The sequence below is a fragment of the Sander lucioperca genome, chromosome 12, assembly GCF_008315115.2.
Source record: "Sander lucioperca isolate FBNREF2018 chromosome 12, SLUC_FBN_1.2, whole genome shotgun sequence".
NCBI classification, from domain to species: domain Eukaryota; kingdom Metazoa; phylum Chordata; class Actinopteri; order Perciformes; family Percidae; genus Sander; species Sander lucioperca.
Window position 1 is genome coordinate 23,447,089 of NC_050184.1, and position 18,313 is coordinate 23,465,401.

General features: G+C 39.1%; 3 protein-coding genes across 5 annotated transcripts in view; all 3 read left to right on the forward strand.

The window, feature by feature from the left end:
• The first annotated feature begins 4,696 nt into the window (after positions 1-4,696).
• Positions 4,697-7,958, forward strand: LOC118496391 (asialoglycoprotein receptor 1-like). The gene is made up of 3 exons (XM_036007989.1): positions 4,697-4,752; positions 6,398-6,588; positions 7,627-7,958. Exons 1-3 carry the CDS (start codon positions 4,716-4,718, stop codon positions 7,864-7,866), a joined length of 468 nt encoding a protein of 155 aa, XP_035863882.1. The 5' UTR covers positions 4,697-4,715; the 3' UTR covers positions 7,867-7,958.
• A 574-nt stretch (positions 7,959-8,532) lies between these two features.
• On the forward strand, positions 8,533-13,163 carry LOC116059912 (macrophage mannose receptor 1-like). Its single transcript, XM_031313188.2, has 3 exons — positions 8,533-8,941; positions 12,065-12,186; positions 12,876-13,163. Exons 1-3 carry the CDS (start codon positions 8,533-8,535, stop codon positions 13,008-13,010), a joined length of 666 nt encoding a protein of 221 aa, XP_031169048.2. The 3' UTR covers positions 13,011-13,163.
• A 2,511-nt stretch (positions 13,164-15,674) lies between these two features.
• The window catches only part of LOC116059902 (PHD finger protein 20-like), a 40,311-nt gene continuing 37,672 nt past the window's right edge, over positions 15,675-18,313 (forward strand). For all 3 annotated transcript variants that reach the window (XM_031313164.1, XM_031313166.1, XM_031313165.1), the window contains exon 1: positions 15,675-15,745. The gene's annotated coding sequence lies outside the window, so the exon portion shown is untranslated. The remainder of the gene's footprint in view (positions 15,746-18,313) is intronic.

Sequence of the window (18,313 nt, forward strand, 5' to 3'; positions counted from 1 at the left end):
AAATTACTCAAACTGATCAATCAATCGATTAATATTTAATATCACACACACACACACACATATACACACACACACACACACACACAAACACACAAACACACACACACACACACATATACACACACGCACGCATACACAATGTACTGCTGTGGAGTAACAACAGGTCAACTAGTGTGATGTCAGCTTGTTAAATGTGAATATGTTCTAGTCTCTTCTCTCCTCTGAGACAGGAAACTCAAGATCTTTGAGTTGGGGACAAAACAAGATATTAGAGGACGTCATCTTGGAAACACTGATCCACATTTAGAGACAGAACTACTCATCCATTCATCCAGAACTAATCATCCATTCATCCATTCATCCAGAACTACTCATTCATTCATCCAGAACTACTCATCCATTCATCCAGAACTACTCATCCATTCATCCAGAACTACTCATTCATTCATCCAGAACTACTCATCCATTCATCCAGAACTACTCATCCATTCATCCAGAACTACTCATCCATTCATCCAGAACAACTCATCCATTCATCCAGAACTACTCATTCATTCATCCAGAACTACTCATCCATTCATCCAGAACTACTCATTCATTCATCCATTCATCCAGAACTACTCATTCATTCATCCAGAACTACTCATCCATTCATCCAGAACTACTCATCCATTCATCCAGAACAACTCATCCATTCATCCAGAACTACTCATTCATTCATCCAGAACTACTCATCCATTCATCCAGAACTACTCATTCATTCATCCATTCATCCAGAACTACTCATTCATTCATCCAGAACTACTCATCCATTCATCCAGAACTACTCATCCATTCATCCAGAACAACTCATCCATTCATCCAGAACTACTCATTCATTCATCCAGAACTACTCATCCATTCATCCAGAACTACTCATTCATTCATCCAGAACTACTCATTCATTCATCCAGAACTACTCATTCATTCATCCATTCATCCAGAACTACTCATCCATTCATCCAGAACTACTCATTCATTCATCCAGACCTACTCATCCATTCATCCAGAACTACTCATTCATTCATACATTCATCCAGAACTACTCATCCATTCATCCAGAACTACTCATTCATTCATCCAGAACTACTCATCCATTCATCCATTCATCCAGAACTACTCATTCATTCATCCAGAACTACTCATCCATTCATCCAGAACTACTCATTCATTCATCCAGAACTACTCATCCATTCATCCAGAACTACTCATCCATTCATCCAGAACTACTCATCCATTCATCCAGAACTACTCATTCATTCATCCAGAACTACTCATACATTCATCCAGAACTACTCATTCATTCATCCAGAACTACTCATCCATTCATCCAGAACTACTCATCCATTCTTCCAGAAATACTCATCCATTCATCCAGAACATCATCCATTCATCCAGAACTACTCATCCATTCATCCAGAACATCATCCATTCATCCAGAACTACTCATCCATTCATCCAGAACTACTCATCCATTCATCCAGAACTACTCATCCATTCTTCCAGAACTACTCATCCATTCATCCAGAACATCATCCATTCATCCAGAACTACTCATTCATTCATCCAGAACTACTCATCCATTCATCCAGAACTACTCATTCATTCATCCATTCATCCAGAACTACTCATCCATTCATCCAGAACTACTCATTCATTCATCCAGAACTACTCATTCATTCATCCAGAACTACTCATCCATTCATCCAGAACTACTCATTCATTCATCCATTCATCCAGAACTACTCATCCATTCATCCAGAACTACTCATTCATTCATCCAGAACTACTCATTCATTCATCCAGAACTACTCATTCATTCATCCAGAACTACTCATCCATTCATCCATTCATCAGGAACTACTCATTCATTCATCCAGAACTACTCATCCATTCATCCAGAACTACTCATCCATTCATCCAGAACTACTCATTCATTCATCCAGAACTACTCATCCATTCATCCAGAACTACTCATTCATTCATCCAGAACTACTCATTCATTCATCCAGAACTACTCATTCATTCATACATTCATCCAGAACTACTCATCCATTCATCCAGAACTACTCATTCATTCATCCAGAACTACTCATCCATTCATCCATTCATCCAGAACTACTCATTCATTCATCCAGAACTACTCATCCATTCATCCAGAACTACTCATTCATTCATCCAGAACTACTCATTCATTCATACATTCATCCAGAACTACTCATCCATTCATCCAGAACTACTCATTCATTCATCCAGAACTACTCATCCATTCATCCATTCATCCAGAACTACTCATTCATTCATCCAGAACTACTCATCCATTCATCCAGAACTACTCATTCATTCATCCAGAACTACTCATCCATTCATCCAGAACTACTCATCCATTCATCCAGAACTACTCATTCATTCATCCAGAACTACTCATCCATTCATCCAGAACTACTCAATCATTCAACCAGAACTACTCATCCATTCATCCAGAACTACTCATTCATTCATCCAGAACTACTCATCCATTCATCCATTCATCCAGAACTACTCATTCATTCATCCAGAACTACTCATCCATTAATCCATTCATCCAGAACTACTCATTCATTCATCCAGAACTACTCATCCATTCATCCATTCATCCAGAACTACTCATCCATTCATCCATTCATCCAGAACTACTCATTCATTCATCCAGAACTACTCATCCATTCATCCATTCATCCAGAACTACTCATTCATTCATCCAGAACTACTCATCCATTCATCCATTCATCCAGAACTACTCATTCATTCATCCAGAACTACTCATCCATTCATCCAGAACTACTCATCCATTCATCCAGAACAATTCATCCAGAACAACTCATCCATTCATCCAGAACTACCCATTCATTCATCCAGAACTACTCATCCATTCATCCAGAACTACTCATTCATTCATCCATTCATCCAGAACTACTCATCCATTCATCCAGAACTACTCATTCATTCATCCAGAACTACTCATCCATTCATCCATTCATCCAGAACTACTCATTCATTCATCCAGAACTACTCATCCATTCATCCAGAACTACTCATTCATTCATCCAGAACTACTCATTCATTCATACATTCATCCAGAACTACTCATCCATTCATCCAGAACTACTCATTCATTCATCCAGAACTACTCATCCATTCATCCATTCATCCAGAACTACTCATTCATTCATCCAGAACTACTCATCCATTCATCCAGAACTACTCATTCATTCATCCAGAACTACTCATCCATTCATCCAGAACTACTCATCCATTCATCCAGAACTACTCATTCATTCATCCAGAACTACTCATCCATTCATCCAGAACTACTCAATCATTCAACCAGAACTACTCATCCATTCATCCAGAACTACTCATTCATTCATCCAGAACTACTCATCCATTCATCCATTCATCCAGAACTACTCATTCATTCATCCAGAACTACTCATCCATTAATCCATTCATCCAGAACTACTCATTCATTCATCCAGAACTACTCATCCATTCATCCATTCATCCAGAACTACTCATCCATTCATCCATTCATCCAGAACTACTCATTCATTCATCCAGAACTACTCATCCATTCATCCATTCATCCAGAACTACTCATTCATTCATCCAGAACTACTCATCCATTCATCCATTCATCCAGAACTACTCATTCATTCATCCAGAACTACTCATCCATTCATCCAGAACTACTCATCCATTCATCCAGAACAATTCATCCAGAACAACTCATCCATTCATCCAGAACTACCCATTCATTCATCCAGAACTACTCATCCATTCATCCAGAACTACTCATTCATTCATCCATTCATCCAGAACTACTCATCCATTCATCCAGAACTACTCATTCATTCATCCAGAACTACTCATCCATTCATCCATTCATCCAGAACTTCTCATTCATTCATCCAGAACTACTCATTCATTCATCCAGAACTACTCATCCATTCATCCAGAACTACTCATTCATTCATCCAGAACTACTCATCCATTCATCCAGAACTACTCATCCATTCATCCAGAACTACTCATCCATTCATCCAGAACATCATCCACACATGTTCACGGTGAAGATAATCAGTAGTTGCAGCTCTAAGTGTTTAGATATGAATACATAAGGAACAGTACTGAGAAGCTACAGATTGATATGAAAATATACACACAGACACACACACACACACACTCAAACACAACCACACACACACACTTAAGGCCGTTTTACAGTTGTGTGGAGACTCTCGCCGTAGCCTATGTAAGTGGCCTGATGTTATACTTGTGCGTTGGTGTGTGCGTTGAGCTGGCATGTGTGTGTGTACTAACACACACACACACACACACACACACACACACACACACACACAGACACTACAGGCAGACTGTTCTCCTGTAATGGACATGTCCCTGCCTTGACACTTCCTTCTCTACAGGCTGCGGTCACTATTTGAATTTTCCATTAGTCCAACAGAATGGCATCAAACATGTTTCTGAAAAAGGGGAACTTATGCTTTTGCCTAACATGCAAATAACTGTCACCTCTGACGTATTTCCATGAAATCATCTGATCCTGAACAATGAGTTATATGATCAGCGGTCTGTCTGAAGTCACACAGTGAGGAGGACGGAGAACAAACAAGATGGACAAACTTCTTCTGCTCATCATGGCTGCATCAGGTGAGAGGTTATTAGGTTTTATTAATGTTTATAGTCTTATTACACATCTATATATCCTTGTGGCTACAGAACTCTTATCAGAACAATATTATGAGTCACTTTAGTTAAATTATGATCTTATGTTTAAGTCAAGTCATGTTTAGTTATACAGCACATTTATCAGCTGGGCCTCACTTTAAAATGTTCCTCTTGTTACCTTAGAGGACAAACATGTCCCCTTTCAAACAACTGCTGGAAAGATATAGCTGCCTGGGTGGCCTAGTGGTAGGGGGGGCCCCATGTGTGGAGGCTCGGTCCTTGACACGGAGGTCGTGGGTCTGATTCTGGCCAGAGAGGCTTTCCTGTGTGTCATCCCCCCCCCCCCCCCCCCTCTCCTACATGTCTGTCTGTCACTAGAAGGGCCTGAAGTGCCAACGAAATAATCTCTTTGACTCCACCACACACACAAACACAGACACACACACACACACAAACACAGACGCACACGCACACGCACACACACACACACACACACACACACACACACTCAAACACAACCACAGACACACACTCAAACACACACACACACACACACACTCAAACACAACCACACACACACACACTTAAGGCCGTTTTACAGTTGTGTGGAGACTCTCGCTGTAGCCTATGTAAGTGGCCTGATATTATACTTGTGCGTTGTTGTGTGCGTTGAGCTGGCATGTGTGTGTGTACTAACACACACACACACACACACACACACACACACACACACACACACACACACACTCAAACACAAACACAAACACAAACACACACACACTAAGGCCTAGATACCCGACCCGAGCCTGACGGGTCCCGACGGGCAAGGCCGGGTTCAGACAGATATTTAGAAATGATGGTCTGGTTCTGGTCGGCTCGGTCACATCAGCACAATAAGGCATTTGTTGTAAAATGGTGCTGCTGCTCCTTTAAGAGAGCTCAGTGTGTGTGTGTGTGTGTGTGTGTGTGTGTGTGTGTGTGTGTGTGTGTGTGTGTGTGTGTGTGTGTGTGTGTAAAGTGTGTAAAGTGGGCAGAAGAGAGATAGAGAAAGAGGAATGGTGGGATAACTATGTGTTATAATGGGTTTCAATGGAGCATATTTGTCCTCTAAATGTCAGTATTTTGATTAAACTGTTTATTTTTTACTTTTTATAGAAACTGAGCTTGAACTTCAAAACATCAAGTAAAACTCACATCCTTACCAGAAATCATGTTGTCAGCATTAACACAGACACAATTATTAAATAAATAACAATGAAAAGGATAAACATGTCTCTAGTGAGGAACAAGGGTTAAAACAACAGAAGTTGACCCAAAGTGATGTCCAGTTGAGTCAGATGGTTTAAGATCTGCCTCAATACAGATGAACAACATTACAGAGATAATAATATAACATGTAATACAGAACAGCTGACATGATAAACCAAAGTCAGGTATAGAAATAGGAGGTTTAGAGGAACATCATTACTTCAGTTTGGTTTCCTTTAATTTAAGTTTTTCACCATCCAACATTTGATATCATTTAGATAATCTGAAAGCAGGCGCTGTTGGTGTAACTGAAATATAATATTGTGTATTAATATAGTATAAAATATTAAATCTGCTCTATATGTGTGTGTCCCTACAGGGCTGAGTGCTGTCTCATCAGCTGCTGGACGTCAGTACTATTTTGTTTATGACAGGAAGAACTTTACTGAAGCCCAAAGATACTGCAGAGAGAAAGACGGAGACCTGGCCACTGTAGACAACATGGAGGTTATGAAGATCCTGAACAACACGGCAAATTTAGACAACATGTTCTACTCCAACAACAGCTACGTGAGTTCACTTTTCTCTCTTTCATCTCAAAGTCTTTCTGACAGCAGGTTTGAAACCCTCCATAGGAACTAATAACTAAATGTAGAGCAGGAAAAAGTAGAATATTTATCTTTGAAATGTAGTAGAAGTCTAAAGTGTTTGAGTTTAACCTTCAGCAGACAGTAGCTGAGTTTCCATTCACACATTTTTATGTGAATTAAGTGATATTGAATGAAAAATTCAAAAACAGTAAAATTTGATTAAATTTCATGAATATCGACTCAAAGTTTTATATGTTTGATCTCATCGGATTTCTCTTAAATGGTAAACGGCGTATGCGATAAACACTGATGGAAACGTAATTTGCTGAATAAATAATGAATTACGATTACGTTTTAGGCCATTTTATGGTTAAACAGACGCACCTGTACAGGTCAGAAGTGGTGAAGACTGCGCGCCCAATGGGCACTACCAGGAGTAACGTTACCGACCCAAATGTTCCTTATCATGCAACGACGGTCTACTACAGCCTGTAGTATGATTGATGGCCAGCCTCAAATTAACTTCACATAAACATTTGAATATATTTGTACTCAGAACGAAGGCTGTGGATGTTGGTCACCATCACTTGAACATAACAAACACATGTCTTGAAGTCGTTATTTTATTTATTAATTTATTATTGTACCTTCTTTAACCAGATAAGTCAATCGATAATTAATTCTTATTTACATGACGACCTGGTCAAGAGGCAGCGATAGAAGCAAGTTGATACAAGACATTAAAACATAGAAACAACTAATGCAGTAAAACAAAACTAAAACATCACAAAACAGTATTTACAACAACAGAGATCTATGTTCTGGAGAAGCTAATTGAAAATCAGTTTCAGTGATCAGAAACTATGGCTGGTAATGAGTTATTAAAGGAGGGTAACAGAATGAAGGAGTCCTAGAGGATCAGACTGATAGTATCAAGACTGGAGATGGAAAGATTAGGTAAACATCTGGTCTTCAACAAAAAGCTAGAGCAGAGTCTAATTCTTTATATCACAATCAGAGAGCCTGGATAGGACTGCACGCTGACAGCTGGAGGTGGTCACTGTCAGACACAAGTTTCTACAAACCCGGGGAGACGGAGTTCAGACAATGGTGGCCTGGAGAACCAGACGCTGGATACAGTAGAAAAGTCTGCACAGCAATGTATCCTCATTATTATAATGGACTCTGGCACGACCTCAGTTGTGACCACAGCTTTTATCCAGTCTGTGCAGATGTCAGAGGTGAGAATATTAACTAGTGAAGTTTCCCTTCTCTGCTTCTCTTTGCCTCTTTGTTTTCATTATTCAGGCCTCTGTAGTATCAGTCAGTCACTCTGACAAAAAGCAGCTTTCACACAGGTTAGTACCATTCAAAGAGCTTTACAGCTGACTGAGCAGCAGATAATAAGACGGCAGGAATGAGAGCAGTACAACAGCTCAGTGGTTCATCAGCAGTGTGTCCTGATAGATAGATAGATAGATAGATAGATAGAGAGATAGATAGATTGATAGATACTTTAATTTAAATTCCCTTTTATGAACTTACAGACATCACACACAACATACACATACATCATAATAGGATGATAAAATAAATAACTCAAAAAGTAATTCACATGAATAATAAATGATGACACCACCAGAGGAAGACATATCATATTATATTATATTATATTATAGAGATTGGACTCGTGCATGTTCACATGCACACATCTTACAATACAAACAGATTATGTGTGTTTAATTAACCTGAAAGATATTCATATGCAGAAAAACAACAATATAATCTTGTTTTTTAGATTGTTTTGTAGATTTAAGGACATTTCTTATTAATGTGGAGAGACTGTTAAGACATAAAGTTATTCATTAGTTTATTGATGTGGTTCTTTATATATCAGTGGATTTATTGTAGATATTATAAAGACATGAATCACAGATGTGGATGGATGGAGGTTGTATGTTATGCTGCCTCTACACTTCTCTGTGCTCCATTTTCAGGGTCAGATGTGACTTTTGTCTCCATCAACACCTACATGACATGGACTGCAGCCCAGAACTACTGCAGAGCTCACCACACAGACCTGGCCAGTGTGAGAAACATGACAGAGAACCAGAAGATACAGGAGATGATACCTGTAGGATACTGGACCTGGATCGGCCTTTTCAGAGACTCCTGGAAGTGGTCAGATGGAAGTACCTCCTCATTCAGCTTCTGGAAGAACGGGCAACCTGATAACAACAACGAGACTTGTGTGGCTGCAGACTTCAGCCAATCAGGAGCCTGGGAGGACTGGCCCTGTGACATGGAGAGAGCGTTCATTTGCTACGGTCCAGGTGAGTGCTAACCCGGGATTCAGACAGCTTTTACATTTAGATTCAGGACAATAGGGATGAAACGATATACTCAACTCACGATTAGATTCAGGACTTTAAGTTGATGATACGGTTTTCTGAAGATGTGAACCACAGATGTGTCTGTAACAGATACTCTCCTGCTATGACTATGGGCCCAGAAGAATTTTAGGTTTGACTACTGGAGCACAGAGATACTCAAACAATGGTGCTTTGAAGTTGAACAATGCCAGCTTTTTTCATATAACGAAATGGTAAATGGATCCACATACAACAGACAATTTGACAAGGACAACAGCTTGAATACCAAGATTTACAATTTTGGCAAATAAAGATCCTACAATCCTTTTTTTCTAATTCTTTAGGTGCACCTTTCTAACCTGGGTCACACTACACTTCAGGTTCACAGTTCAATGTTCAAGTTACTATGGAAGAAAATAAAATAAAAAATACTAACATTCATTGAAATCACAATCACATCCCCCTGTATAACCAAGTACAGTACAGTCTCAAGATATCTGAGCTGGTAAGACCAGTGTATGTTTCAGTCCAGGTGTACAGAAATGAATGTGTGCTATAGCTGTCCTACTGCAGCAGCACTTGACCTGTCAATAGACTATTAAGTTCAATTTGTTATTTACCATAAATGGTAAATAATAACAGCATTACAATGAACAATGTAAAACTAGCTGCTTTACAATGTACACAAATTCACATTTTTGAAAGAAATACACAATATACAAAAGTGCCGCGTTAATAACAAATTTAAATCTCATTGAATCAATATTCTCACTGATTCTATGTAGCAGCCTGGACACACCCAAAATGGCGGTAACCAGCACAACCACGAGATCTCCACAACTAGCGAAATAAAAATAAACTTACTAAACATATGCACTCTTTCACGGATGGAAATATAGCGAACAACACTTGATAATGTATCTTAATTCACAATGTAGATGTTTTACCTTACTTGTCAAACTAGTTGAAGAAAGATAACACGGAGGAAATGCAAAGACCCGACTAACCGTCAACTATCTCGCCAGATCTAACACCAAAATATTTAACTTCTCAAGCTCTTGACAGTAAAACGGCAGGATTTCTCCGTAAACTTCTGTTATCTCTCGTCACACTAGTCTCTCTCCCGCAGTTTTTTTAGCTCAGACCGGTAGGCCGTGCCATTATTCCTACTTGCGCCTGATTGGCTTAAACGGGCATGTCAGTCACTCAGTTTGCTCACTGTGATTGGACAACGCCTCAAACCCACATACCTACATGCATTCTCTAGCAACTTGTCTACATGCATCTAGTGATTTAATTCACCCATTCATATATATATATATATATATATATATATATATATATATATATATATATATATATATATATATTAGGGCTGTCAATCGATTAAAAAAATTAATCTAATTAATTACAGACTCTGTGATTAATTAATCGAAATGAATCGCATACATAATTAACGGTGCCTGAACCGATACTTCTTAAGAAAGTAAAAAAAGAAAAGAAAACAAAGGGTACTAAACAACAGTCGGTGACATTAAAGAACGGCTTGTTTATTGCTAAGGTCATATGGTCAAAATTAAATGATTTAATAATAAGGTATAACAATAACAATAACTTATTTCACTAGTAAATTGCTGTTGAATGACAAAAACAACCACCAAGGACATTTACAATAACTTCAGATGCACCACGAGGCTGTAGTTTACCAGTTTCATTGAACGCACCGTCTGTGTTGTTTTTCCGACGGCAGCTGCAGATTGTTACATCCTGGTGTTGAGTCACAGTCTCAATGAGTGAGTGAGTATAGTGTTAACTAGCTAGCGGTAGGCTAACGTTAGCTGCTGTTGAGTATAGTGTTAACTAGCTAGCGGTAGGCTAACGTTAGCTGCTGTTGAGTATAGTGTTAACTAGCTAGCGGTAGGCTAACGTTAGCTGCTGTTGAGTATAGTGTTAACTAGCTAGCGGTAGGCTAACGTTAGCTGCTGTTGAGTGTAGTGTTAACTAGCTAGCGGTAGGCTAACGTTAGCTGCTGTTGAGTATAGTGTTAACTAGCTAGCGGTAGGCTAACGTTAGCTGCTGTTGAGTATAGTGTTAACTAGCTAGCGGTAGGCTAACATTAGCTGCTGTTGAGTATAGTGTTAACTAGCTAGTGGTAGGCTAACGTTAGCTGCTGTTGAGTATAGTGTTAACTAGCGTCCCGTGCAGCAGTGTTTGTGTTTCCTGTATCGTCTTCAGAGCACCAGAGAGAAGAGCAGACATATCAGTGGCTCCAGATTTCGGTAGCCAGGGTTGGCAGGAAGAAGATTTTTACAAGTAAATGTTCCAGTTAATGATCCAGGCAGCACATTCTCGTCTCCCTCCTTCATTTTACAGTCCAATGGAGGCTAGAACGGCTCCGGGTCAAACCTCAATATGGAATGGATTAATCTTCATTATTTTGACAGCCCTAATATATATATATATATATATATATATATATATATATATATATATATATATATATATGTGTATATATATATATATATATATATATATATATATATATATATATATACACACACACATATATATATATATATATATATATATATATACACACACATATATATATATATATATATATATATATATATATATATATGTGTATATATATATATATATATATATATATATATATATATATGTGTATATATATATATATATATATAGAAACAAATCTCTTCAAATAAATAAACTAAGAAGTCGTAGTGACGTCTGAAGTCAAACAAGGTCAATCTAAAGTAGATTACGCTCTAGGACGTTTAAAAACTGCATCAACATTCATTTCTTATCTCAACCGGTTGTTATCTTCACACATTTCTATCCATATTTAACCATCGTTACCTCCCTAGTGCTAAATGTAAATGTGAACATGATGATGTGGATCATTTCCATGGAATAGTTAGTAAAGTTAGCATGCAGTGGTGATCAGCTGCAGATGATAAGTTAGTGTTGAATCTATTGTTTAAACTGATGATGAGGAATGAACAGGATGCTGATTATTATCCAGACAGAAATGTTTGAACTCATAAAGTTTGTTTGAAGTGGTTCCTGTTTCAGAAAAGAAAGTGATGAAGAAAGTGGTGAAAGTGAAGTTTGAGAGCAAGAACAACAACAACAATCTGGATCTGAATAACGCTGCTGTGATGGAGGCCATGTTGAAGCAGGTAAATCATGTTTTATACTGTTTTACCTTCATGAAAAAACAACTAGACTAGAACTGCATCAGTTATGACGGGGTCCAAGCCTCATCGGCACAAGGAGCGTGTAACGCTAAGTGTAATGGCCGATCTTCGCCAAATTTGGTACAGAGCCTCAGAGCGGCATGCCAAACAAGAATCACATGTTTCACGTTGATAGCAATTACTACGGCAGAGAAATTACAATCGCAAATGTCCGATTTACAAACATTGAGTTATTGGCCAAAACATAATCATTGATTATAGCGCCCCCTAATGGCCGACCTTCAATTCGCCAATTTTGGTACAGAGCATCGTAGTGGGATGTTGAACAACAATACCAAGTTCTGCGCTAATACCTATTAATTTGGCTGAGATATGCTAAAGTACATGTTTGGTAGCTAGCTATGACATTTTGTTTGGTGGTAAACTTTCTGCTATAGCGCCACCTAGTGGTGGAAGTGGATGAATTGTTTTGTCCGAGGTCCTGGCAGAGATCTGGACCAGTCCTGAAAATGTCACCCCCCCACCATGTACGGTTTAGGCTGTAGCATGACTTTTATCAACGGAAAAATAATCTCTAGGAAAACAATAAGGTTCACAGCTCCGCTGGATCCCCCTCGGGCTTGGACCCCCCTCAGGCTTGGACCCCTAATAAGATAAGTTTTGTGTCTCAGCTGAAACAGAAGCTGAGGGACCAGGGGCTGGACGACAACATCAAACTGAGCTGGAGGAAGCAGGCCGATGGAAAAGTCTTCCACAAGGAAGACAAGAAGACAAACAAGAGGAGGAGGAAGAGGGATGAGCTGTAATGTTGAGTTGCTGCGTCTGTTTTCATCAGAGAAAAGTCTGTTTCTTTCCTCAAAGATGTGACGGAGCAGAATAGAGCTGCAACAATCAGCTGATTCATCCATTATTCTCTTTAGTGACAATAACTTATATGTAATGAATAGTTTAGTTTTCATTTATTATTGTTGTATTGATTCTTACATTCTTTAATTTAGGCTACATAACATTTTAGTCAACTAAAATCAGCATCCCAGCCTCCGTACGTCTCCAGTCTTATTCTGTAAATGTTGCCGAACATCAACAGAGATCTTGAGTTTCCGTAGACTAGCTATGGATTACAAATACTAAACAGAAAAAGATCATTCTCCAGGTTCACAAAGTAAATGTACGTTAAGAAATGTATCCAACGGTCCAAAGACCAACATCAGCATATTATTCTGGCTGCTGTCTGTAGATTCCTTCATCACAACTCATATTCTTTCAGATGTTTGATACCAGATGTTGTAACAGCGGTGATGTTGTGTATAGTTTAGGGTCCTCGCCACCACCAGACTAATCAGCATTGCAGATTGAACATGTAGCTGGACTTGAATGGCCTTCTTTTGACTGAAAGTTCTGACAAACTACACTTTTTCTGGTCATGAGTTCCATTTCTACTTCCTCACAGCCTGCTGCATTGAACGCTCCTCCTACATAAACACCTTCCTGTAATCAACGGCGCCGTCATTACGTCCAGTGTAGCGCGCCGAGTGCAAGCGTAGGGTTCAGTTCACTGGGAAAACTTCTGAGGTTCAGCAGAAACCCAACCCCGTCAAAAAGCCCAATATTCAGCTGAATCTGAAGCCGAATCCTGTATTTGGTGCATCCCTGCTCTTGAGCAAGGCACCGTACCCCAACCTCTCAGGGCGCTGGTCCAGCACTGGCAGCCCCCCCACTCTGACATCTCTCCATTAGTGCATGAAGAGGTCCTGAGCATGTGTGTATTTCAGGCCTGTGTGGAGTCATTTCCATCCTGATGATCAATAAAAAGTCTAAAATTAAAAATATAAATGAATGCTTATTTAGACATTTGAGTAATGTGGATAGAATAATTTAGACTTCAATAGACTGGTACCTTCATTATAAAGATCAACAGACTGATCTCATGAAGTGGCGTCTGTATGACAGCCAAGTGGTATGATATTATTGGTTACCAAGACTCATACTCTGTTTTTAACGTGTTCATCAACGCCGTTTGGCCTCCATTGACTTACATTACCTTGCGATAGTGTGTGAATTGACGCGTGTGACGTTTCCTAAACCCAACCGTAGCCTCGCCATAACACGTAGTCTCGCCATAACACGCCACGTGGCTTTAGAAAGTGGCGTGTTATATGTCTACGCTGTGATGTTGCAGACTGCTGTCAGCTGTTAACAGCGTAGACATACACTTGGCTTTAGGAAAGTGGCGTGTATTTTTATGAGAAGTCATGACATCATGTTTATTCATTATTTATTATAAAGCTCTAATATGTTTTGTGGCTCCAGACAGATTTCTATATTTTGGGGGAGGGCAAAGATGTCTCTGTTGATAGTAACGGTTGATGACCTCTGGATTATTCCAACTGTTTTAATCAATTAATACTTTTAGTTATAACAGAAATACTAAATATATTCCAGCTTTCAGCTTCTCAAACATGAAGATTTGATGCTTTTCTTTGTTATATTTGATCATAAACTTAATATATTTGGGCTTCAGACTGTTGTTAGAATAAAACAAGACTTTAGTATTTATCTGATTTATTGTCTGTGTGGAAATATAACCGACATGTTTTACTGATTTCTGATATTTGATGTTGATGTTTTTCAGGTTGTGGTGGAGATGTTTTAACATTAACATTATTTCATTTGTTTAAAATATAAATTATATTTAGAGTTGAATGTTTAAAATCTGTTTTCATCAGACTAACTATGTTTCTTCATGTGAGAGTAATATTATAAAGTAATTATATGTATGATTGTTGTTCTGTCACCTTATTAGAGATGCAAACTTTAAACATTTACCTAAAGTTAGTCATGAGACTTGTTATGTGTCTGTAACATCTTCTAAACTAAAATACTAAATATTTACAGCTTCCAGCTTCTTCAATATCAAGATTTGAGGATTTTTATTTGTCATATTTGGTCATAAACAAAGAAATAAAAGTGTAAAATGCCAAAATGAAATAAATACATTTTTAAGAGTGAATTTTCAAATACAAATAGTTTTTTTTAAATAGTGTGAATGTTGATAATTATCTACATATATATACAACATATATTCTGTCTCAAAGCAAAAAGATCACCTCTTCTTCTTAAACTGTTATGTTAGAATCATTTTAATGTCTGCCTGTCTGTCTGTCTCTATGTCTGTCTGTCTCTCTGCCTGCCTGTCTGTCTGTCTGCCTGTCTGTCTCTCTGCCTGCCTGCCTGTCTGTCTGTCTGTCTGTCTGCCTGCCTGCCTGTCTGTCTGTCTGTCTGCCTGCCTGTCTGTAAAAGTGTAGTATTACTACTTTTACACTTCTTCCTCCTTTATTCATCATAGTATATATATATATAAAATATTATTTAACATTGGTTACAGCTTATAGGCCGTTTATAAAGGGTCTTATTAGAGAATGAACATGATAAACCCAAAACATAAACAAACACACATCGGTAGAACGGCTCAACTCGCGCATGCGCTCTGCGGTCATCACAGTATGAAGAGTGCAGTGTTCAAGTAACGTTAGCGCGAGAGGTAAACAAGCTTTTGTGATTTTCATTTACACATTGAATGCTCTTTATGACATCTGAACAGCGGAGACACTTTCCTAAAGGTGTCTCCGCTTCCATGACAGACGTTAAACTGTCACTGACTCCATTCAGACTCAAGCTAACCTAAGGTAGGCTAACGGTTAGCTGCGTTAGCTTATCAGTCAATGGAGCGGAGCACTACTCTGGTAAACTGCGCGGAGCTCACTGAACAATGTCAAACATGTCGTCGTCTCCTTTCCAAATCAGCCGCAGTTTACCGTCGTGTTATTTTAAAGCCTTTTACGTGTCGCCTTCGTGTCATTTCTTGCTTCTCTTCGAAGCTAACATGGATTAGCATTAGCATTTTAGCCACTGTCAAAATATCTTGAGGGGCGGGAGTCTTTTTCTGACTGACAGCACCAGACGGCCAATAACAATCCAGAATTGGAGTCCTCAGCGGCTTGTAAGCCAATCAGCTTCTCTTCACAGAGGAAGCTAACGGATCAGAAACAGAAAATAAATATATATTTATATATATTTATATTTATATAAGTAATAGTTTCTTTCATTGACGACACGCGGCTTGATTTACGACGTTTTAATGTACGTGTAATTTAAACCGTAATTCAGACTACATTTAGGGTAATATATGAAAAACTAAACTAAAAGTTAGTCAGCAGTCGTTAATTCTTACGTCCGGTCATCACGTAAGGTTACGTACAGTTGACGTGGCCTCTAAAGTTGCTATGTAAAGTTACTTTTATATCGTTTTAATTTAGGAATACATTTTAAATACATCTTTTGTTTTTCAAACAAGTTTAATCGCCGTTTTTGTACGTTTCTATCCAGAAAGTTTTGAAAACTTTTAACAGTAGAACGAAAACTGTAATGCTGACGCGCTTATGGGGTCAATACAGAGAAACATGATCCTCCACATGTTAACCTTACTGCAGTAACATTCAAATACTTTAGAGTAGTTACAGTAGTTAGAGTATGTTACAGTAGTTACAGTTAAATGTTCCCTGTCAGGGTTTTCCTCCGATGTTCCTGGATTAATATTCTGCTGCGTGCGTGCGTGTGTGTGTGTCTGTGTGTGTGTGTGTGTGTGTGTGTGTGTGTGTGTGTGCGCGCGTCTGTGTGTGTGTGTGTGTGTAATTGTGTCTGTGTGTGTGTGTGTGTGCGCGTCTGTGTGTGTGTAATTGTGTCTGTGTGTGTGTGTAATTGTGTCTGTGTGTGTGTGTGTGTGCGCGTCTGTGTGTGTGTGTGTGTGTGTGTGTGTGTGTGATTGTGTGTGTGTCTGTTTGTGTGTGTGTGTGTGTGTGTGTGCGCGTCTGTGTGTGTGTGTGTGTGTGTGTAATTGTGTCTGTGTGTGTGTGTGTGTGTGTGTGTGCGCGTCTGTGTGTGTGTGTGTGTAATTGTGTCTGTGTGTGTGTGTGTGCGTGCGCGTCTGTGTGTGTGTGTGTGTGTGTGTGTAATTGTGTCTGTGTGTGTGTGTGTGTGCGCGCGTCTGTGTGTGTGTGTGTGTGTGTGTGTGTGTGTGTGTGATTGTGTGTGTGTCTGTTTGTGTGTGTGTGTCTGTGTGTGTGTGTGTGTGTGATTGTGTGGGTGTGTGTGTGTGTGTGTGTGTCTCTGTGTGTGTGTGTGTGTGTGTGTGTGTGTGTGTGTGTGTTTCCTGGCAGTAGCTTCACTGTGGTCTGGTCTTTTCTTGAAGATCTAGTTTTAACTTCAGGAACCATTAACCCTTCCCCTGCTGTGGTTGGTTTGTTATTGTGTGTGTCTGAAGAAGGGCGCTGCCCAAAACCTACGTGGGGCATTAAAATAGTATCAGTTGGAGTGCTGTCCTAAGTACCTTTATACATCATTAATATTAGGGGTGTAACGGTACGCAAAAATCCCGGTTGGGTACGTACTGCTGCAAAGTTCTCCACTAAATAAAATACTCTCAGTCTCAAACCAATATCACATAATAAAATATAATGAAGAATATAAATAATAACTATGGATTACAGAGCAGCATTACCAATCCCAGCTTGTCAACAACCGAGTATGGTCGTAGATCAGCTGCTATAAAAACACCAATACCTTTCGTTATTGCGTTGGCCCGATCGACCAGCAAAGGTCTGTTTAAATGCCAACGGGAGCTGCGTCTGAATTATGGTCGTTTTCTTCCTTCTAGTAGTGATGTTCACACTCACGTGATGCCTTTTCAAGTGTGTTAGCAACGTCGGCACACTGCTTTCATCTTATCGACTAGTCTTTGGTCTTATCGACTAGTCTTTGGTCTTACCGACTAGTCTTTGGTCTTACCGACTAGTCTTTGGTCTTATCGACTAGTCTTTGGTCTAGTCTTTGGTCTTATCGACTAGTCTTTGGTCTAGTCTTTGGTCTTATCGACTAGTCTTTGGTCTTATCGACTAGTCTTTGGTCTTATCGACTAGTCTTTGGTCTAGTCTTTGGTCTTATCGACTAGTCTTTGGTCTAGTCTTTGGTCTTATCGACTAGTCTTTGGTCTTATCGACTAGTCTTTGGTCTTACCGACTAGTCTTTGTCTTATCGACTAGTCTTTGGTCTT

Excerpts from the sequence above, each read along its gene's own strand:
- LOC116059912 (XM_031313188.2), top strand. The coding sequence starts at position 8,533 with ATGAATCACAGATGTGGATGGATGGAGGTTGTATGTTATGCTGCCTCT. Across the intron at positions 8,942-12,064 it reads GTTCATTTGCTACGGTCCAG|TGGTTCCTGTTTCAGAAAAG; the intron begins GTGAGTGCTAAC and ends GTTTGTTTGAAG. Across the intron at positions 12,187-12,875 it reads TGGAGGCCATGTTGAAGCAG|CTGAAACAGAAGCTGAGGGA; the intron begins GTAAATCATGTT and ends TTTGTGTCTCAG.
- LOC118496391 (XM_036007989.1), top strand. The coding sequence starts at position 4,716 with ATGGACAAACTTCTTCTGCTCATCATGGCTGCATCAG. Across the intron at positions 4,753-6,397 it reads GCTCATCATGGCTGCATCAG|GGCTGAGTGCTGTCTCATCA; the intron begins GTGAGAGGTTAT and ends GTGTCCCTACAG. Across the intron at positions 6,589-7,626 it reads TCTACTCCAACAACAGCTAC|AGAGCCTGGATAGGACTGCA; the intron begins GTGAGTTCACTT and ends TATCACAATCAG.